Raw genomic sequence first — 19,845 nt, 5'->3', positions numbered from 1 at the left:
TAGAAAAACTCACTTGAAGGAACAACTATAGGCTTTTTAGGATATTTCCATAGTCTAGGCAGGGCCTTCACAACTGAGACTGCTATTCCTCCTTAACTGGACACAAAGTATCCAAGAGAGGACACACAAAAACAAAACAAAACATACAAAAACAAAGTCAACCTCCCTCTTGGCCTTCGTTGAAGTTAGTGGAAGTTTTGCTTGAGTGAGGGTCTACAGGATGAGACCCTTACAAGAGAATGTACTGATACTCCGATGCAGTGCCTTTATTTTGGTGGTCTGTAGGACTCTGAAAATGGTGGAGACAGTGGGTGCCCCAGTGAAAAGAGAAGTGACCTGGAAGATATGGATCATCGAGAAAGGGTAAGGATCTTTACTTTGGATTTAACAAGGCCCCATGGGGTCCCCACCCCAACTGAACGCAGTTTAGTAAAAGAGTTTGCATTTCCTTTTCATCCTGTTGATCTGACCTGTGCAGTGAGTGAATGGACAACAATTGGAAAGACGTTCCCATATGTTTTAAAATAGATTGTTCAACTCGAATGTGTTATTGCAGTTGCTTGCCGGGAAAGAGTATTTCCAGTATCGCCTTAAAAATAGTCTGTGTGATTGCATGTTGTTTCTTGAGGTGCTCTGTATTGTGCTTTACAATCATGCACTGGGACAGGTTACCTGTTAGAATGAAGATCTATGAGTATGGCTCACTTTCAAAGACCACCTGCTTTCCAGGTCTGCTGCATGTTATATAACCTGAGGCATTACACAGGTTAATGTTGCAGTCAACTGTTAACATACTTGTACAGAATTTCTGTGGGGCTGTTGGTTACTCTGATGAATCATAAACTTTTAAAGAAATGTTTCCTGTCTTAAATTTTTTAAATACCTTTTTGATTGGTGCAGAGCAGAGCAAATATGACTGTGCTTAAAACGTTGTCAGATCTTTTGCAACAAAAATGTCATCTTTGAGGAGACAAAGATAACATTTTTGTCTGTCTAATGGAATAATTCAGTTTATAGGATTAAAGTTTTGGAACTGTAAGTTTTATCAATTCAACAGGTTTCTTTCGTAGATTGCAACGTAATTGGGGGGGGAAAACAAAATTAAGTTCTTTTCATCATAGTCACTGTTGATTTTGCTGGTAAAAAGAAATTGTTCCTTAGCAATGGATGGAACACACCAGGCATAAATTAAATGATACAAATCTTTACATTAACATAGGGCCATTCAAACTGCAACCGAAGACGTGAATCTGATGAAGACAGTTTGGGAAGTTCTGCAAGGGTAAATAGAGCAGAAATCTCTGCAGACAATAGTTTACCATTCTGGCCTAATTTTTATCTGTCACCGAACTTCACATGACTACATCAAAAGTTAATTTTCTTTCCTTTTAATTGATTAATAAAATTTTATATTAATAATTTTCACCTATGTTGTTTCCCTTTTCTAAATTTTTCAATGAGAGAAAAACATGGTTGTAAATAAACCCTCTGTGACCACTAAAAACAATCCCTTGAGTAAACTAATGATTCTGCTTGAATTTCTCACTTACACAATTATTATGTTTTTGTTTCCTTTACATAACAAGATTTGATTTCCTTTTTGTGCTATATTTGTTGCAATGTGCCCTAAACATGGTTGGATGATCTTTTTTGTAAAGCCTACAATTCCTGAAGAATGTTGAAATAGCTGTCGGTGCTATGCATTTTCTCTGAGATTAAAAAAACGTATCTGTTTTCACACTTTCTAAAAATGTAACTTTTAGAATAATCCATTTATTAAAGGTATTCTGTGGTTATGGAAATAAAACCAAGGTCCTATACCGAGCAGAAAAAGGAAAAGAGATTTTTGACAGCAATCAAAAATTACTTTAAAGGTTCTAATTAGAATTTCAGAGTTTTTGCAGTGTGTTTTTTTGGAGGAAATTCAAGCAACTTTAATGGACTGAAATTCTATATAAAACATATATTATGAGATTTTCTTTAATAGGGATAATTTTGCATGGTGTTGTATTGTGCTAGTGATTCCCATCCACCCATAGTTGTGAAAAATGCAGTTTATTAAGAAGCATTACAGCTATTGAGTTACAGTTTGAATTGGACCAATCCAGCAAACACCAACACACGTTTGTTTGCCCAGGCTCCATAGCATTTTGATTGAGATGTTTTCAATTTTCCCCAATACTGCTAAGCATGAGCCATATCTAAAATGCTATTATTTAAATCCCCAGTCCAGCAAAGCACTTAAGCACATGCTTACCTTTAAGCATGAGTAGCCCCATTGACTGCAACAGGACTATTCACATGCTTGAAATTAAGCATAGGCTTTGCTGGCTTGGGCCTAGCTGTGGTGCCTTGTTTTAGCTGCTGTGATTTTAAGGCTGCAAAATGTGAAGGTAATTTTGTTTACTGCCTTAGTGTGCTTAGAAAGAGAGAGCTGCTTTGAGATTTTTGTGAGAGAAGTGATTATATTTTTGGGTAACTATTAACATGCCTTTTTAAATCAGTACCCTAAATTAAAAGATTTGCTAGCAAAACAATAGTTTTAACAGACACTTCAGTTTCTGAGGGGTAACATAGTTAAATGACTTGACACCATTTTATTTAAAATACAAGTTATAATACAAGTTTGTGGGTTTTATTAGGTCAGTGTGGAGAAGTGGAATCTCTACAATTCTTCCAGAGTCCACGTCCATAGACCATCCTGTGTTGCAGTGGAAGTTCAGAGACTCAATGCATTGGAACTTGAAAAGAAAATTGGGAAATCCATCCTTGGGAAGGTGTTAATGGTTCTTTTAATTCTGTTCTTTTCAACTTGAGAAGTATATTTTATTATTGTTTATATAGTAACAAACGCCCCCTCAATGAGCTGGCAACTGTGCAGACAGGCAAAGAGCAATGTTGATATATTCAGGAGAGTCAGTCCATAAGCCATTGAGCAGATGGGGTGGGGGCAGTCTACAAAAATCCCCAATGCTTGAGATCAGTTCCATGTCCCTTTCCTCAAATGGAGTTTATTACTGAAGAGAAGATTTTAAACAGCTCAAAATAATAGAAAATACTTGGAGTGGAATCCTTTCCCCATATAAGTCAATGGGAGTTTTGCCCTTGATTTTGGTGGAGCCAGGGTTTCAATCTTGGTAAGAGACCTTTCCCACTTTCTGCAGATGGGGAGGGGGATGACACATCTCCCTCTCCTCTGCACTCCCCTCCCCAGACAGACCTTTGTTAGCTACTATAGTGTTCCAGACTAGAGATTCTGTGTGCTAGGGCCTCTCCTGTTTGCTGCCCCTACATACATGGCAAAAAGCCCTATATTTGATTTCCTGTAGGACAGTGCTTTCTCCTAGTCATGTGCCCTGCAAGCAAAGCTCCCTGTTTTAAAGGGCCCAAGGGCCGTAATAAGTGCACTGGGACATGTACATGTACCCCAAGGCCCAGTGCTCTGTTATAGTCCCACCAGGTCACAGTTAAAGGCACATTGGTGAGGCAAAGTGGTGGAAGCTTCTGTGACAACTGCCGCCTTGCAGACCTGGATCTTTGAGCTCAGGCAGTAGAGACTCATAAACTACTATGTGGTCTAGCCACTAGAGGAAGACACTGTGTAAGTGGGGTTTACAGTTGCTGCTGGTCAGCCTATGTCTGTTTTATAGACAAAACAGAGCTATTTGTCCTCGGGATTATCGAACTGGCTCCCTTCACAAGCACTAAATTCACTCTCATGTACAATCACTTGCTTTCTTCACCTCCTTCCCCCTCCTCCCCCAGATACTTGTCTGCAAAGCAGTTAAGCACATGGTTAATTTTAAGCCCCAGCCCTGAGCCCCCCCAGAGCCCCTTCCTGCACCCCAAACACCTCATCCCCAGCCGAGAGACTGCACCTCCAGCCCAGAGCCATGACCCACTCTTGCACCCCAGCCCTGAGCCTCCCCCCAAACCTGGAACCCCCTCCTGCACCCCAAACCCCTCATATCTGGCCCCAGCCCAGAGTCCTGACCCCCTCCTGCATCCCAACCCCTGCCCCAGCCCAGACCCTCCTCCCACAGCCTGAACCCCTCATTCCTGTCTCAGCCCTCACCCCCGCACCCCACCCCTCTGTCTCAGCTCTGAGCGCCTCCCAAACCCCTCATCCCTAGCTCCGTTGCATCGAGACATCAACAATTTTCTTCAACTGGGTCACCAGAAAAAAAAGTTTGAAAACCACTGCATTAGAGCCACAGTTGGTATGACTGTTTAAATTTTCTAAATAAAATGTCACTCATGCTATGTTGTAGGTCCATCTGGCCATGGTTCGCTACCACGAAGCTGGACGTTTCTGTGCGAAGGATCAGGAGTGGGATCAGGAATCCGCTCTTTTTCATCTGGTGCATGCTGCTGATTGTGGAGAACTGGAAGCCATCGTTGGGTTAGGACTCATATATTCCCAGCTGCCACATCACATTCTTTCAGAGGTCACTTCAGAGGTATAGAAATACTGAAAATACCAAAATACAAAGTAAAGCATCCTAGGATTGTTTGTGTCCTGTCTAGAATAGGAGCAGCAAATCATCCTGCCCAGTGATAATACTAATAGTATAGTCATTGAGATATCCAACAATCCCAGGCATGCATTTGGAGGGAAGAAGGGTGGTCTTGTGATTAAGACCTAGAACTAGGAACAATATAACCAGCTTCTATTCCTGTCTTTGCCACAGATTAATTTCATGGCTCTAGATAAGTTATTGAGGCCTATGTTTTCAAAACTGGCCTCTGATTTTGGGTCCTTCACTTTTTGGTGCCCAACTTGGAGGCCTTGGACCTGATTTTTCAAAAAGTGCTGAAGACCTGCAACTCCTGTTGACTTCATTTGGGGTTGTGTGGGTTGTACCTACAACTAAGGGAAGGAATGATGGCATTTTAGATGTATCCATTTTAGTATTTGTTTCTGCTTTTGCTTTCAAAGAACACAGAGGAAAGCCGAGTAAAAGGATTTGATTATTTACTGAGAGCAGCAGAAGCTGGAGACCGGCCTTCCATGATTCTGGTAGCAAGAGCATATGACACAGGTGTAAATCTTGGTTCAAACAGGTACTGTGTGTGTGTGTGTGTGAGAGAGAATGAATAACTTGTAGGTTAGAATGTTTGATTGCCCATGCAAAAGATTTTTTTTAATTGCAGGGCTCTCACTTACATGCATGCTTTTTATTATTTATTATTATTTACTGAATTTTATGGAGATACTTCAAATTTACACTGGTGTACGTGAGAGCAGAATTTGGACTATAATATTATATCACCACAGAAGGGAAGAGTTACACAGATTGAGAGACAGATCCTGCTCTTGGATACTTGGGTTGCATGTCTCATTGATGTGAATGGGAGCTGTGTGTGCATATTTGAATTTGGCCCTGATATTCAAGACACACTGATGTATATGTGAATAAGGCTAAGAGATTGCTGCCCCCAGACTTCAGTGTAGCTGCAGTAACCCTGGGATGCATACCCTCACTCTCCAGGGGCAATGGCTCATGAATCCACATAGCAGTCTGTCATAAATATAAAGGGAAGGGTAAACCCCTTTAAAATCCCTCCTGGCCAGAGGAAAAATCCTCTCACCTGTAAAGGGTTAAGAAGCTAAAGGTAACCTCGCTGGCACCTGACCAAAATGACGAATGAGGAGACAAGATACTTTCAAAAGCTGGGAGGAGGGAGAGAAACAAAGGGTCTGTGTGTCTGTCTATATGCTGCTTTTGCCAGGGATAGACCAGGAATGGAGTCTTAAAACTTTAGTAAGTAATCTAGCTAGGTATGTGTTAGATTATGATTTCTTTAAATGGCTGAGAAAAGAATTGTGCTGAATAGAATGACTATTTCTGTCTGTGTGTCTTTTTTGTAACTTAAGGTTTTGCCTAGAGGGATTCTCTATGTTTTGAACCTAATTACCCTGTAAGGTATCTACCATCCTGATTTTACAGGGGTGATTCCTTTACTTCTATTTACTTCTATTTCTATTAAAAGTCTTCTTGTAAGAAAACTGAATGCTTTTTCATTGTTCTCAGATCCAAGGGTTTGGGTCTGTGGTCACCTATGCAAATTGGTGAGGATTTTTACCAAACCTTCCCCAGGAAGTGGGTTGCAAGGGTTGGGAGGATTTTGGGGGGAAAGACATGTCCAAACTACGTTTCCCAGTAAACCCAGTTAGTTTGGTGGTGGCAGTGGCTATTCCAAGGACAAAGGATAAAATTAATTTGTACCTTGGGGAAATTTTAACCTAAGCTGGTAAAAGTAAGCTTAGGAGGTTTTCATGCAGGTCCCCACATCTGTACCCTAGAGTTCAGAGTGGGGGAGGAACCTTGACACAGTCTAATTGTCCCTGCACATTGGAACCACACCACTTCTGCTGCTTTATGGGGCACTCCTCGCCACAAAGGAGCAGGCAGGATTTTCCACTAAGGCTTATGTGGGGCTTGCACAAGCTCGCTGCACTATAGCGACTTTAGTCTGTTTAGTCTGCGGAAGAGAAGAATGAGGGGGGATTTGATAGCTGCTTTCAACTACCTGAGAGGTAGTTCCAGAGAGGATGGTTCTAGACTATTCTCAGTGGTGGAAGAGGACAGGACAAGGAGTAATGGTCTCAAGTTGCAGTGGGGGAGGTTTAGGTTGGATATTAGGAAAAACTTTTTCACTAGGAGGGTGGTGAAACACTGGAATGCGTTGCCTAGGGAGGTGGTGGAATCTCCTTAGAAGTTTTTAAGGTCAGGCTTGACAAAGCCCTGGCTGGGATGATTTAATTGGGGATGGGTCCTGCTTTTGAGCAGGGGGTTGGACTAGATGACCTCCTGAGGTCCCTTCCAACCCTGATATTCTATGATTCTATGATGACTTTCCGCCTTACTTATGGTAAGGCCTGAGGCTTTCCTCTCTGAGGTCAATGGTAAAATTGCCATTGGTTTTAATGGGAGTAGGGCCAGGTCCTCAAAAAGTAAGGGTCAGTGAAAAAATGAGTATAAGAAACTGTCAGTGTGAAATGTAGTCACTTAAAAATTAAGTTAAAAGTCACTTCAGGTGAGGTTTTACCATTACATTTTCCTATTTTAAAAAACATTATTGTTCTTTCCCTGTTGCATTGTGAAAGACCCAAACAATAGGGGAAACAGACAGACTGACACAGGGGAAGTACTGAAACTTCCTGTAAACAATGTGCTCTAAAATGTACAAAGTAAATACATTGAAAAAGATAGAAGAATAATCATTTTTCTAATCACTTTCAGTCAGTCATTCTAGTTACTTTTAATAATGATAGCAAAAAATGTCAGAGAAGAGTGTGATTTTTAAGTTGTTGGTGTTATTTTAAATCAAGGATGATTTGAAGTTTTAAGATGTATGAAAAATGTCTTAAACTGGCAAATCTCTTTTCATGTGGCAAGCACTCTACTTCAGTGGTTATCAACCTTTCCAGATTACTGTACCCCTTTCAGGAGTCTGATTTGTTTTGCGTACCACAAATTTCACCTCACTTAAAAACTGCTTCTTTACAAAATCAGACATAAAAATACAAAAGTGTCACAGCACACCGTTACTGAAAAATTGCTGACTTTCTCTTTTTTACCATATAATTATAACATAAATCAATTGGAATATAAATATTGTACTTACATTTCAGTGAGCTGTATAGAGCAGTATAAATTAGTCATTATCTGTATGAAATTTTAGTTTGTACTGACTTTGCTAGTGCTTTTTACATAGCCTGTTGTAAAACTAGGAAACTGTCTAGATGAGTTGATGTACGCCCTGGAAGACCTCTGCGTACCCCAAGCAGTACACGTACCCCTGGTTGAGAACCACTGCTCTAATTATAACTTTAAAATGGCTGGTCTCATTTTGGAGCAGTTTAATTACAACTTTTATAGCTAAGCTATTAAGCAAGCCTCTGAAATTCAGAGTTTATAATGGAAAAGGCTGATACAGCCAAAATTACAACAGGATGGCTGTGACTCAAAAATACAAGGTGTGGTTTGCCAAGAACTACATAACATCTTGTTCACTAATTTTGTATATTTTAAAATGACATAATTTTTAAAAAATTACAACATTAGATTAATTTTCCTAAGTACCAAACATACCAGGTGATGGATAAAGGATTACACCCTTCTTCCTTTTGTCTTATTGGTAATGCCAACTTTGAATGGGACATATTAATATAGCCATTCAGCTCAGAATCCAGGGAGATCATGTGTGTGTATTTGTGATACTCTCCCAAGATCCAACCTCAAACCAAACTCTGCCCACTTGAGATGCCAAAACAAGATGCCACTCAGTCGATTGCACAGTTCTTCATAATATGACCATCCCTTTTAATAATAATAATAATCATCCCTTTTATTTCTTATATGTTTTGATCAGCAATGAAACACTTAACAAAACTGATATTAAATTATCATTAGGCTTAAGAATTAACATCATATTGAAATGAATGGGGCAATTCACACCACAGCTATTTCTTAAGGCTCAGACAGACATCAGTTTTTACTTGATTTGCAGTTTTAATGTTATCTTTACAAGCATACAGGCTAGAGACTTGCTTATTTTTTTAAAAGAAAACTGAGATTCTAGAGTACAAGAATGCAGCCTCCAAAAACAATATGAACTTGTTGAGCCATTGCAATCCATCATTTCATCCCTGTGAATCCCAAATGGATGTAAAGTGAATTTAGCCCCATTCATCATTAGGGGGCTGGATCCTGTAATGCATATTCAGTGGGACTAATCACCTGCTTAAATGTAAGCTCAAGGTTAAGTGCTTTGCTGGATTGGGTCAGTGTGCTCTGCACTTTGCAGGATTGAGCTCTATAGCTCCAAAGTAAAACTTCTTCATTTCTTAGGGTAACCTGTTTTAAAAATTATTTTAAAAATCAGAATCCAAGACTGGAAGGAAGCCCTGCACTGGTACAATGCTGCACTGAACATGACCGATTATGACGAAGGGGGTGAATACGATGGAACTCAGGATGAGCCTCGGTATCTGCTCCTGGCAAGGGAAGCTGAGATGCTAATGACAGGAGGGTTCCACCTGGCCAAGGATCCACAAAGATCAGGTAGGATGTTGACTTGGTCCATTCCTGTTGGTGTGCTGTGGCAGTGCCGTGTATGTCCGTTTTCCTTAATATTTGAATGAGTCTAGGTACACGTTGGGTGATGTTTAACATGCCATTGCAAAGGTCTTTGAAGGGTGGGTTTAGGGGACATGGATTTGCTGTGCTAGGCCTTAGAATGCAATACTCATCCTGAGGGCTCTAAGCTCTTTATCCATCTTAGGTTTTTATGTGTCCCCTCCCCACCTACAAAAGTATCTGAGGCACTCACTGTATTGAATGTATTTATCCTCCCCAGACCGCTGTGAGGTAGGGCAATGCTATTATCCCCATTGTATAGATGGGGAGCTGAGGCACACACAGGAAGTCTGTGGTGGAGCAGGAATTGAACCCTGCTCTCTCAAGTTTCAGGGTCTTCTGAGTCCTGAGTTGGGCATCAAGTCCCTCTCCTCATCTGCATCCTCACCCAGAAGGAATCCCACTTCCCCTCTCACCTGAATGATCCCTAACCTTGCCCTGTTGAACGCGGGTGGATCCCTGTGGAGTGGGCCAACTGTCCGCTCCAGGCCTCACCCAAGCAGGCCAGCAGCTTCACACCACCAGCCCGACAGCCTTTCTCCCTGCATGTAGTTATTCTGTGCTCTAAACTGGTCCCTCTCTATCTCATTTGTGTCCCCTTCTCTGTAGTAGTGGGAGATTGGGCACAGAAGAAGTGGAAGCCATTGGCAGAGAGAGTGTGCCAGGAACGGGTAGGCAGATTCAGTCAGGACTCACTGCTGGCAAGAATCCTGATTTGGTTTCTGGAGCCAGCAACTTTTTCCTCCTACCAGCTCCCCAAAACCACTTAGGAGCTGGCTTACTTTCAACTTATAAAACAGCTGTGTGTTAGCCAGCACGCCCCGGGAGGATACGGGACGGGGAGCAGAGGTCTCCACACGCTGCTCCTGCCTGCAAGCACTGCCCCCGCAGCTCCCATTGGCTGGAAACTGTGGCCAATGGGAGTTGCGTGGGCAGTGCCTGCAGAGAGGGGCAGCGCACAGAGCCACATGCCCCCAGGGGCCGCAGGGGCGCGTTAGTCCCTTCCAGAAGCAGCGGGAGGCTGGGGCCGCCCAAAGTAAGTGCCGTCCCTTCAATGGGCAAGTTCTGAATAGCTCTTCCACCACCCAACCTGCAGCCTCCTGGAGCCAGCCCCCCACACCCTCTCCTGCACCCCAAGCTCCTCCCCTAGCCCTGAGCCCCCTCCCAGAGCCAGCCCCCAATACCCCCTCATGCACACTAAGCCCCAGCCCTGAGCCCCCTCCCAGAGCCCACACCCCCTGCCTTAGCTGCAGGCCCTCTGCCACCGGAAAGCGCGATCGACAGGGAGCCGGATTTAGGATCCATGGGAGTCACCACTGGCTCGTGGGCCTTGCAGTGAAGAACACTGCTGTAGGATTATAGGTGAAACTGTAATGGCTCCAGCTAATGTGAGGCAAAACTGTCAAGTGATATTTTGCTGATACTTTAGACAGTGGAAGATCAGAGCTGGTTCGGTCCAGTGTGGCAAATCCCTTTTGGCATTACTGAGCACCCTCCGCTTCCTTGACTTCAGTGGGAGTTTAGGGTGCTCAGCACCTCACAGGAGCAGACATTTGACTCTCAGTGCATGACCTGCTAATTGGTTCTGTGTAATCTTGATGTTTGCAAATAAAATTCATAAGACTTTTTTTAGCTGGTTACTGGCCTGTTGCATTTTTAGCTGGTTACTGGCCTGATCCTTGTAAGGACATCGGAAAATGTCACTCTGTTGCCATATCAGTAGTTAGCCCTGTCTCTGAATTTTAACACTGTGTGCCGGATTCTTAACTGGTGTAAATCAGTATAACTCTGTTGATGTCAATGAAGCTACCTGGATTTATACCAGCTGAGGTCTGGCCCTGTAACTTGACCTCCATTTCTTTTCTTTTTTTCCTTCTTTAACTTCCGGCACCTGTACTGTTTGTAGAGAGGAAGAAACTTTTTTTCTTTGGCCTACTGACATGACTCTCAAACTGCTTTTCCTAGGAGAGTTGTATACAGAAGCAGCAGAAGCAGCAATACAAGCCATGAAGGGCAGATTGGCAAATCAGTACTACCAGAAAGCTGAAGAAGCTTGGGCAATGATGGAGGAATGAAACTTCAAATGAGGCAGCTCTTGTATATAAAAATAATTTTTTATAGACTGTTACTTTGCCAAAAAAAAAAAAAAAAAAGTATTTTTAAGTGTTGCTACTGATTTATGTTTTTCATATTTTAATTTTCTAACTTTATTCTGAGGGGAAAAGTATACAAATGTAGGTTGTATTTTGGGGGTGCTATAATGTACTTTTATCTATATTTCAAAGCTGCAGTATCTACGAACTTGATCTTTTATAACCTTTAACTGTTAGATGTGAGGACCCTGATTAATTTCAGAAAAATGAAGCTGATGTCAGCTTGCATTGCACACTTTTTTGTTTTAGCAGAGTATCAGTGTGTTTATTTCTTACTACTTCTACTCCTCTTCCACTCCCCACAAAAAACACACATTTCTAAGTTCAAAGCACTTTTACATCAGTATTTGGTTTATTTCAGGCACTTCTTCATTTTCCATGTAAACATACATGCAGAAATTCCCTTTTTTAATTCCCCTTGTGAAATAAACCCAAGAACCGGAGCAATCGGGAATGGAATTATGCTAATAATACTCTTTACAATGCAGTTCTCTGTAAAAATGGTATCATTGGGGGCACCATGTTTATTTTCTTCCTTTATTGATTCCAGATGCCGTCTTCTCAGTTTGCAAATGAAAAAATGCTTTTTCTAAGTACTCACCCTGAAAATCAAGCTGGGTCTTGAAAGTCAAAATGGTTTCTCTTCAGGTCGCTCATCACCAACAATGCAAATTCCGCAATCAGAACTTAGCTAACAATTCTCTTGATGAGGCATTCCAGCTCCCTCTCCCATATCTGTGTGGCCTCTGAAAAGAGGTAAAAACTTATTTCAGTCATAACTCTGAATACACACAGGGAGAGCAGATCCATTGAATATAGGAGTGCCATTTTTATGTAGTAGGCCTGTACTTTAAAAGTGTTGGGGTAAAATTCTGGGTCTGTTGAAATCTGTGGCAAAATGCCATTGACTTTTATGGGGCCAAGATTTCACCAAGGGTTAGTCTACACTTGAAATGCTACAGTGGCACAGCTGCTGCTGTAATGCTTCATTGTAGACACTACCTATGCCGATGGGTTAGGTCATAACTACATCAGTCAGGGGTGTGGATTTTTCACACTCCTGACTGATGTAGCTGGGTCAAGCTGATTTCGTTGTGTAGACCAGGCACAATAGTAAATGGAGATTTTTTTTGCAACATTTTGTATTGTATCTTATTGTCCTAATACAATAGTCTAAGTTGCATATCACCCTACTGGACCTATGATGTGCTTCCCAAAAGGTACCATAAAAAAGTCTGTAGTCTACTGATTTCTTGGTATCATTTAGTTCTTACAGTGAAATCTCCATTCGCAGTGCACTTAACATTAAGAAATACCCTTCCCAACCATTTCTAAATAGGGACATTTAAAGAGGTTAGAGAAACTGACCAAAAATGCATGTACATTTACTACCCCTCTATTCTAAATAATCTTGTGCGTAAGTTATGTAAAAAGCACTCAGACTATAATTACTGTACAAAAGATTTAAGCTGTTTGCTTAATAATCTATTCAGCAGCTCAATAAAATTTGAGCGTACTGATTTTCTAAATAATAGCCATAAAGGTACAAAGTTCATCTTCTGTTGTACTAGTGATTCACAGTCTGTAGTTGCACACCTGAGTTTTGGCCCCCTCTGATGTTCACGCTAAGATATCCTAAAGGATCTCTGTTTTTTACGAGTCAATGAGAACATATTAAAAAGACCTTATATACCTATTTGTTAAAAATGTATTTGTGCTGGTTGCAAAAAAAAACACACAAAACCCCCCCACCTCATTAGATACCATTTAAGAGAGAATCTTAGACTAAGCTCATAGTTTTATGTCAAGAGTCCGGTGCCATCTGTACAGCAACTGGATCTATTTATTGGTCTTATTTATTTAGTTCTGATTTTGAGGTGATTGACTGATTACTGTCATCATGGGACATGCAGCTGTAAGGTGGATCTTTTTACCGTCTTCTGAGAGTGCATATTGACACACACAAGGGTTAGGATGACAGTGTCATTATTAAGGGAAGAGAGTGTTGAATATTTACTATTGCTCCAGCAAAGCATTTTAAGCACATGTTTAACTTTAAGCACATGATTCATTGAAGCCCATTGATTTCAATGGGACTTCTGTCATGCTTACAGTAAAGCACATGGTTAAATGATTTGATGGATTGGGTCAGTAAAGTGTTGCGCCTTTCTCTTCTGTGTGTACAGTGGGTCTTCCCTGGGGCCATCTTGGAAGTATACACTCAGAATTACCAATTGTTACTTAAAGTCAGATAGTTGGGATGTTCATAATGGGAAACTGCAGTTTAGGTATAAGATTTTGGCATCTTTTCATCATCTAATTGCAGAGATTGTTAAGGGGCAAATCCTACCTCTTTCTCTGTAGCATGCACAGAGCTCCATTTGAAATGGAACAGGTGCAGTTCTGTGCGAGTGCACAGAATGGGTAATACCCATAGATAGGGGTGAGCATGCTCACGAGCAACGCTTCCTTAGTGACTTCATTCCCTCCTGTTGGGAAACACAGTTGCAAGAAAATGTCAGCTCTGAGAGACAACTGCATCATTCAATCTTGCAAACAGTGGAATAGTGACAGGCATTTACGTATATCTACGGGAAAAAATTGGAAAAAATGTGCATACAGTCTACAAGTGGCTCGCCCACTGTAGGCACTATATAAATAAATAATATATGTTTTTATTGTAAAGATATAAAAGCTAATCATTGTGGTTTTCCTTTGCAAAGAAGAGTTGATGTAGCTTACAAACACTTGCCCTCTATAGAAAGGGGAGGAGATTTGAGTGTTAAAATTCAAAATATAAACACAGGGCTCAAAGAGGGTAATTATTAACACCTTTTGGCATGCAGATTAATTCACTGAATTGTGTTATTGGTATAATTACAGAAACTTCTTCATAGATTTGAGGCATATCAAGTTATACAACTCAACAGGCAAAATATTGTCATTGTTAATACTTTGTCTTCAAAATCTTACATTTTGTTAGTGATTTAGTTTACTTCTTGGCACAAATATGGTATCTTACAGATATTTCGGTGTACAACAGACATGACAGTCAATTTTTTTAGTTAAACTTATGTTTACAGAAATATGCACAACTTATTTTATGCAATTCCTTTAAAGAGAAAAGTATGTTTTTTGACAAACTTTCTGGAATGATCTTGCTGCATACTGTATTTTTAATCTATTCACAATGAACAAATAAAATATATTTTTTAAAAATGTAAAAAAAAATAAATATGGGGCCCAGACCTGCAGAACTGAATTAGGCAATAAATTCCATTGACTTCAGTGGGAATTTTGCCTGAGCCAGGACAGCAGAATTGGGCCCCCCCCCCCTTTTTTTTTTTTTGCATGTAGGAAATGCAGAAATTGCTTGTTTGCATCACTTATTCATGTCATTCAGTTTTATTGGTTTTGCTTTGCTTTACCAAATAAAGTTTTCTTTTTGTCACATTCTGTGTCACATCATTGCATTTTTTTTGTTTTTGATTTGCCTCAATTATGATTTACTATTGCAAGCTCTGAAATATTCTCTACATTATTTTTATTATTTATCCCTGATCCCAACTACTTTTGACAGTCAGTAATAAATGAGTAGGGAAAAAACCACACTGTGTATATCAAGAAAATGAATGTTTTCGCAAAAGGGATAAATGTATCGTGTGCAGTCACATTTACATGCAATTATATCTGCATGTGATGTAGAAAAACTAGTAAGAGACTTAAGACCCAATACTGAAGGCCCAACTTGGGCAAAATGCCCACTAAGGTATCCTTATGCAGTAATCCAACCTTTGTGCAGTTCTGAAGGCAATGGGGGTTTTGTCTGAATGAAGAATGGAGGATCTTAGGCCTGGTCTACACACACATTTTGTACCAGTATAACTATTTTGGATAGAGAAGTAATTTTTTTACTGATATAGTTACACTGATACAACCCCTAGTGTGGATGCAGTTATCCAGGTATAAAGGTGCCTTCTACCAATATAACTTATCCCCCTTCTCCTTCAGTAATAAGCTATACCTATATAAGCACTTTTATACCATTATAACTGCATCCACGCTAGGGGAACAATATCAGTAGAAAAAGGAGTACTTGTGGCACCTTAGAGACTAACAAATTTATTTGAGCATAAGCTTTCGTGGGCTAAAACCTACTTCATTGGATGCATGCAGTGGAAAATACAGTAGGAAGATAAATATACACACTGCTGATAATAGCTCACCTTAACTGATCACTCTCGTTATAGTGGGTATGGCAACACCCATTTTTTCATGTTCTGTGTGTGTGTGTGTGTGTGTGTGTGTGTGTATATATATATATATATATATATATATATAATCTCTTCCTACTGTATTCTCCACTGCATGCAGCCGATGAAGTGGGTTTTATCCCACGAAAGCTTATGCTCAAATAAATTTGCTAGTCTCTAAGGCGCCACAAGTGCTCCTCGTTCTTTTTGCTGATACAGACTAACACGGCTACCACTCTGAAATATATCAGTAGAGTTAAAGCAGTACAACTCTGTCCCATGGTGGAAGTAGTTAAAATAATGGGACTTTGTAGCATAGGAGCCTATATCTGTGTTCCTTAATCAAGCAAATTCACTGTCAGCAGGACTTTTGCTGGATTAAGAATGGTAGAATTCAGCATTAGATATCTATTCTTTAGTTGAAGCTGGTATCAGATCTTTTTAATGAGCAGTAGGCAAGTGCAACAAGAAAAATATAGATGTTTTCATTCAGAGACGTTTATTCATATCACAGTGATGGCACACAAAAGTCCAGTTAAGCAATATAAATGGAAATACTGCCAATCTCTTAATTACATGGACTGAACAACTCCCTTGGGTCTGATTCTGATGTGTTTACTCTGATGTAACTCCACTGCTCTCCATAGAGTTACTCCTGATTGACACCAGTGTTTGGAGATGGGCCAAAATCAGAATCTCACGTTTGAATCCCTCTGGATTTCAGGAAGATGGGTCAGGTTAGAATCCCTGGATGAGAGTCGGAACCTGGGCTTTTGGCTGTGAGGTAGATCTACCCTGTTTTCTAGTTTCAGTTCATATGTGGGCAAGAAGGTCGGCTCTTCAGTCCAGGTTGGTGGGTATCTCTCAGAAAAAGGTGACCTCATGAGATATCCACCGTTTGGGGCCCAAATCTCATGAGATTAGCTCATAAGAGTTCTACCTGGTCAAATCCTGACCTGGACTTTAGCCTCAATGTAATCTCAATATGAGTTTGCTCAGACCATCTCTGCTTTAACTAATCATGGAAGAGTAAACCAGTCTAACAAAGAAGACAGCTTGATTATAACATTTGAATTTTCCAAGCAAGCTTCTGTATTTAGCTAAAAAATATCTAATACCACATATCTTCCCCCCATCATACCCTCTTTCAAGGGGGGAACAATCACTCCTGAACATGTTTAACCCCAGAGGTGGAGTCTCTGCTCTGCTGAGCCTATTTGCCATGAATGGTTCATGTGAATACAGTTGGAAGCACTGACTATCCTCCAATACAGTGGTTCTCAACCTATTTATCGCTGTGGGCCGCATATGTGGCCCCACAATGTGTTATGTGGGCCACTTCCAATACTACCTCTATGGCCCTGAGGATGTCACATGGGCCGCAGGTTGAGAGCCACTGCTCTAATGTGTCAAAGAAGAATTTAAAAGTGGCCACGCTGCAACAGACTAGGGCCACGTCTACGCTACAAACTTTTGCTGACGCAAGTTAGGTCAGCACAAAGCCGCTGCAGTTAGTACATTGCTTGTGCACATGGGTACTTGGCTTCTTGCGTCAGTGCTGCGCGTACTCACCTGGAGTGTCTGCATCAATGCACACTGCAGTGTGCAATGGGTAGGTATCCCAGTGTGCAACCTACCACCCTCCAGTACACTGTCTTTTGGGACGATTTGGCAATGTGTGGTGGGGCAGAAATGGGTTGTGCAAGGGTAACTGGGACATAGTGGATAGTACGGGACATAGTGGCTGGATCTGCAGCAATGGGGTTCCCGAACTGGTGGAGCAGTAGACGGCATGCTTATCCCTTCTTTGGCACCAGACCACCCTGCCAGAGAGTACGTTAACAGAAAGGCCTACTTTTCTATGGTTATGCAAGCATTGGTGGATCCCCAGGGACAGTTCACTGATATCAGTGTTGGCTGGTCAGGGCAGATGACTGAAGGTTGCATCTTTAAGAATACGAACGGTTCAGAAAGCTACAAGCAGTGATTTCCCAAACAGCAGATTACAATTGGCGTGTTGAAATGCCAGTCATGATCCTGGAGTCTACAGCATCAGTGTTTGCTGCCAAAGAAGCCCCATTATGTCCTGGTACCCCTTCCTGTGCCTTTCTTCTGTCTGCTCTGTCCTTCTTCATAAAGTCTGCAATATTCACCTTCCAAGCCCTCTGCTCATGCACCAATGCAGCACTGGGTTGCATGATTTCATGAAAATGTCATTCCAAGTCCTCTTCTTTCTCTGCCTTCTCTGAGTCGTGTTCCATAGGTGTGGAGGGGGAACCCCTGAAGGACGCAACAGCAGCAGCTACAGATAAAACACACAGAGGTACCGTTGTCGGTATAGTCACAACGGAAAGTAAAACTTAAGCTTCAGAACGCCCTTCCCTTGCTCCCCTAAAGTTTTATCAAACAAGACATGCTTATTGATACTTCTGCTTCGGAGTGCTTGTGCATGGTGCCACTCACAAAACCAGCCATGATAAGTATGACACACTGGGGTGAGGGCAATGCGGAGAGAATTGCTCAGGTGCATGAAACAATGAATACCAGGTAAAGACACTGATTACTGGCACCGTTTTCCACAGGCAGTGGTGATTTTAGCTGATATCTCACTCCTGAGGGTGACAAAGGCCCAGACAGCCCAGCTGCTGCTGGTGTCCTGAAGCCGCCCGGGCCCATGTGCTGCTAGCCTGTTTACTGCAATGGTGCCTGCCAAAGTTATCACCGACTGGTATGGGAAGGGTCCTACCAGGAAGGAAGAAATAAGGCTGTCATCCCTAGAAACCTTCAGGAGAAGACTGCAGTATACTTCCATGAAAGTTCCATCAAGATCTCACAGAAGGATTCAAGGGACATCCCTGTGCACATAAACAAACTGCTCCACATAGCTCACCCAGCAAATAGCAACTCTACCTCTTTGTTGTACCACTACCTCTTCTAGTATGAGTAAATTAATGAAAAGTCAATAGCTATGTCCTGTTCAGATGGGATGCCATCAGTACTTCATAGTAATGTGAAATACATTTATACACTTACCAGAGAGATTCCTTCCCCTGTGTCGGGCTCACCCGTGCTCAACTGCCAGGATTGACTGGAGTGTGGTGGAGTCTCAAACAGGTCCTGGCTCGTGGCATAGCTGGACCCTCATGCATGGCCCCCCTCTTCCTTCTCTTCCTCATCCTCGCTGTTCATGCCAGGGCCTGCGACTCAGGCTCCTCAGAGGTATTCATGGTGGCGTCCAGGGTGGTGGTGGAGTCTGACAAGTATGCCATGCAGATCTTTGTAAAAGCAGTGGGTCTGCAGCTTGATACCAGAGTGACTGTTGGCCTCTCTGGCCTTTTGGTATGGCTGCTGCAGTTCCTCACTTTCACGTGTCACTGCTGCTGTTCCCTGCAATATCTCCTGTCTACTCCAAGCTGGAGCACATCTGAAGCATGCAGCCAGCCTGGTAAGCGGTCAGTAGCACACAACAATAGAGAGCTTCTAGGTGAGTTCGCCAAGCTGGACAATCAGGAAAAGGCATTTCAAACATTTGCTGGGCTTTAAAAGTGTGGGGGGAGCGAGGGTGGTGCTTTCCGGTTTATGTGAGCCATGGGCAGCGGAGTTCACAACTGTGACCAGAGCAGTCGGCAGTGGGCATTGTGGGACAGTTGCTGGAGGACTGCTAGAGTTGATATAGGCAACATGGTACATTGATCATGTCTCAGGGCCACTCGCTGAGGTGGTGTTACTGTGTCGCTGCAACAGGGCACTTACATCGGGGTGGGAGACAAATCTAAGCATAAACAGATGCACATCTAGGTCTATGCAAGGCAGCTTATGTCGACGTAACTTTGTAGTGTAGGCCAGGTCTAAGTTTCCCAGCCTAAGCTCTCTTGCATCCTTTAGTCAAGGAGACGACAGATTCCCCTTTTCCCTCTCTCAGATGGTGGAGTGAGGGAGGGCTTCCCCATCGTACAGCCCACATTCACCTACTGATATCCAACCTGCTTTCACCTTCTTCACAGTTTGAAATATCTCTGTGTAAATTCAGCCCAGAATGATAATAAGATTTAGGGCCTGATCTTGCCATCCTTACTTAAGTCAGTAGGAGCAGAATCAGGAAAAGCTTTACTATCAATGAACATGTCTTTGATCAGGCCTGACTTGCCTTCTTTGACTTTGCATAATAAAACAAGTAACTGCATGCCATATATTTTATTTTAATTAACTCAGCATCACATGAAGCAGGCAGTATTACCTTGTAATTCAAGCACCCTCTCCAGGAGGTCCCTGCTAACATGTACTGTGAAATGT

At 41.8% G+C, this 19,845-nt stretch overlaps 1 protein-coding gene across 3 annotated transcripts in view; it reads left to right on the top strand.

The window, feature by feature from the left end:
• Positions 1 to 14,793, top strand: part of EEF2K (eukaryotic elongation factor 2 kinase) — a 44,864-nt gene extending 30,071 nt beyond the window's left edge. For 2 of the 3 annotated variants that reach the window (XM_073362191.1, XM_073362192.1), the window contains exons 12-18: positions 286 to 363; positions 1,220 to 1,282; positions 2,643 to 2,777; positions 4,272 to 4,460; positions 4,940 to 5,064; positions 8,893 to 9,071; positions 9,756 to 9,916. In XM_073362191.1, coding sequence (XP_073218292.1) covers positions 286 to 363; positions 1,220 to 1,282; positions 2,643 to 2,777; positions 4,272 to 4,460; positions 4,940 to 5,064; positions 8,893 to 9,071; positions 9,756 to 9,916 — 930 coding nt within the window. Of the gene's footprint in view, positions 1 to 285; positions 364 to 1,219; positions 1,283 to 2,642; positions 2,778 to 4,271; positions 4,461 to 4,939; positions 5,065 to 8,892; positions 9,072 to 9,755; positions 9,917 to 11,111 lie in introns of those variants that run through there. The other variant, XM_073362193.1, reaches the window with a different exon arrangement.
• The last annotated feature ends 5,052 nt before the right edge of the window (positions 14,794 to 19,845 follow it).

This window comes from Lepidochelys kempii, chromosome 10 (genome assembly GCF_965140265.1).
Source record: "Lepidochelys kempii isolate rLepKem1 chromosome 10, rLepKem1.hap2, whole genome shotgun sequence".
NCBI classification, from domain to species: Eukaryota; Metazoa; Chordata; order Testudines; family Cheloniidae; genus Lepidochelys; species Lepidochelys kempii.
This window is presented reverse-complemented; position numbering and strand designations above follow the sequence as displayed.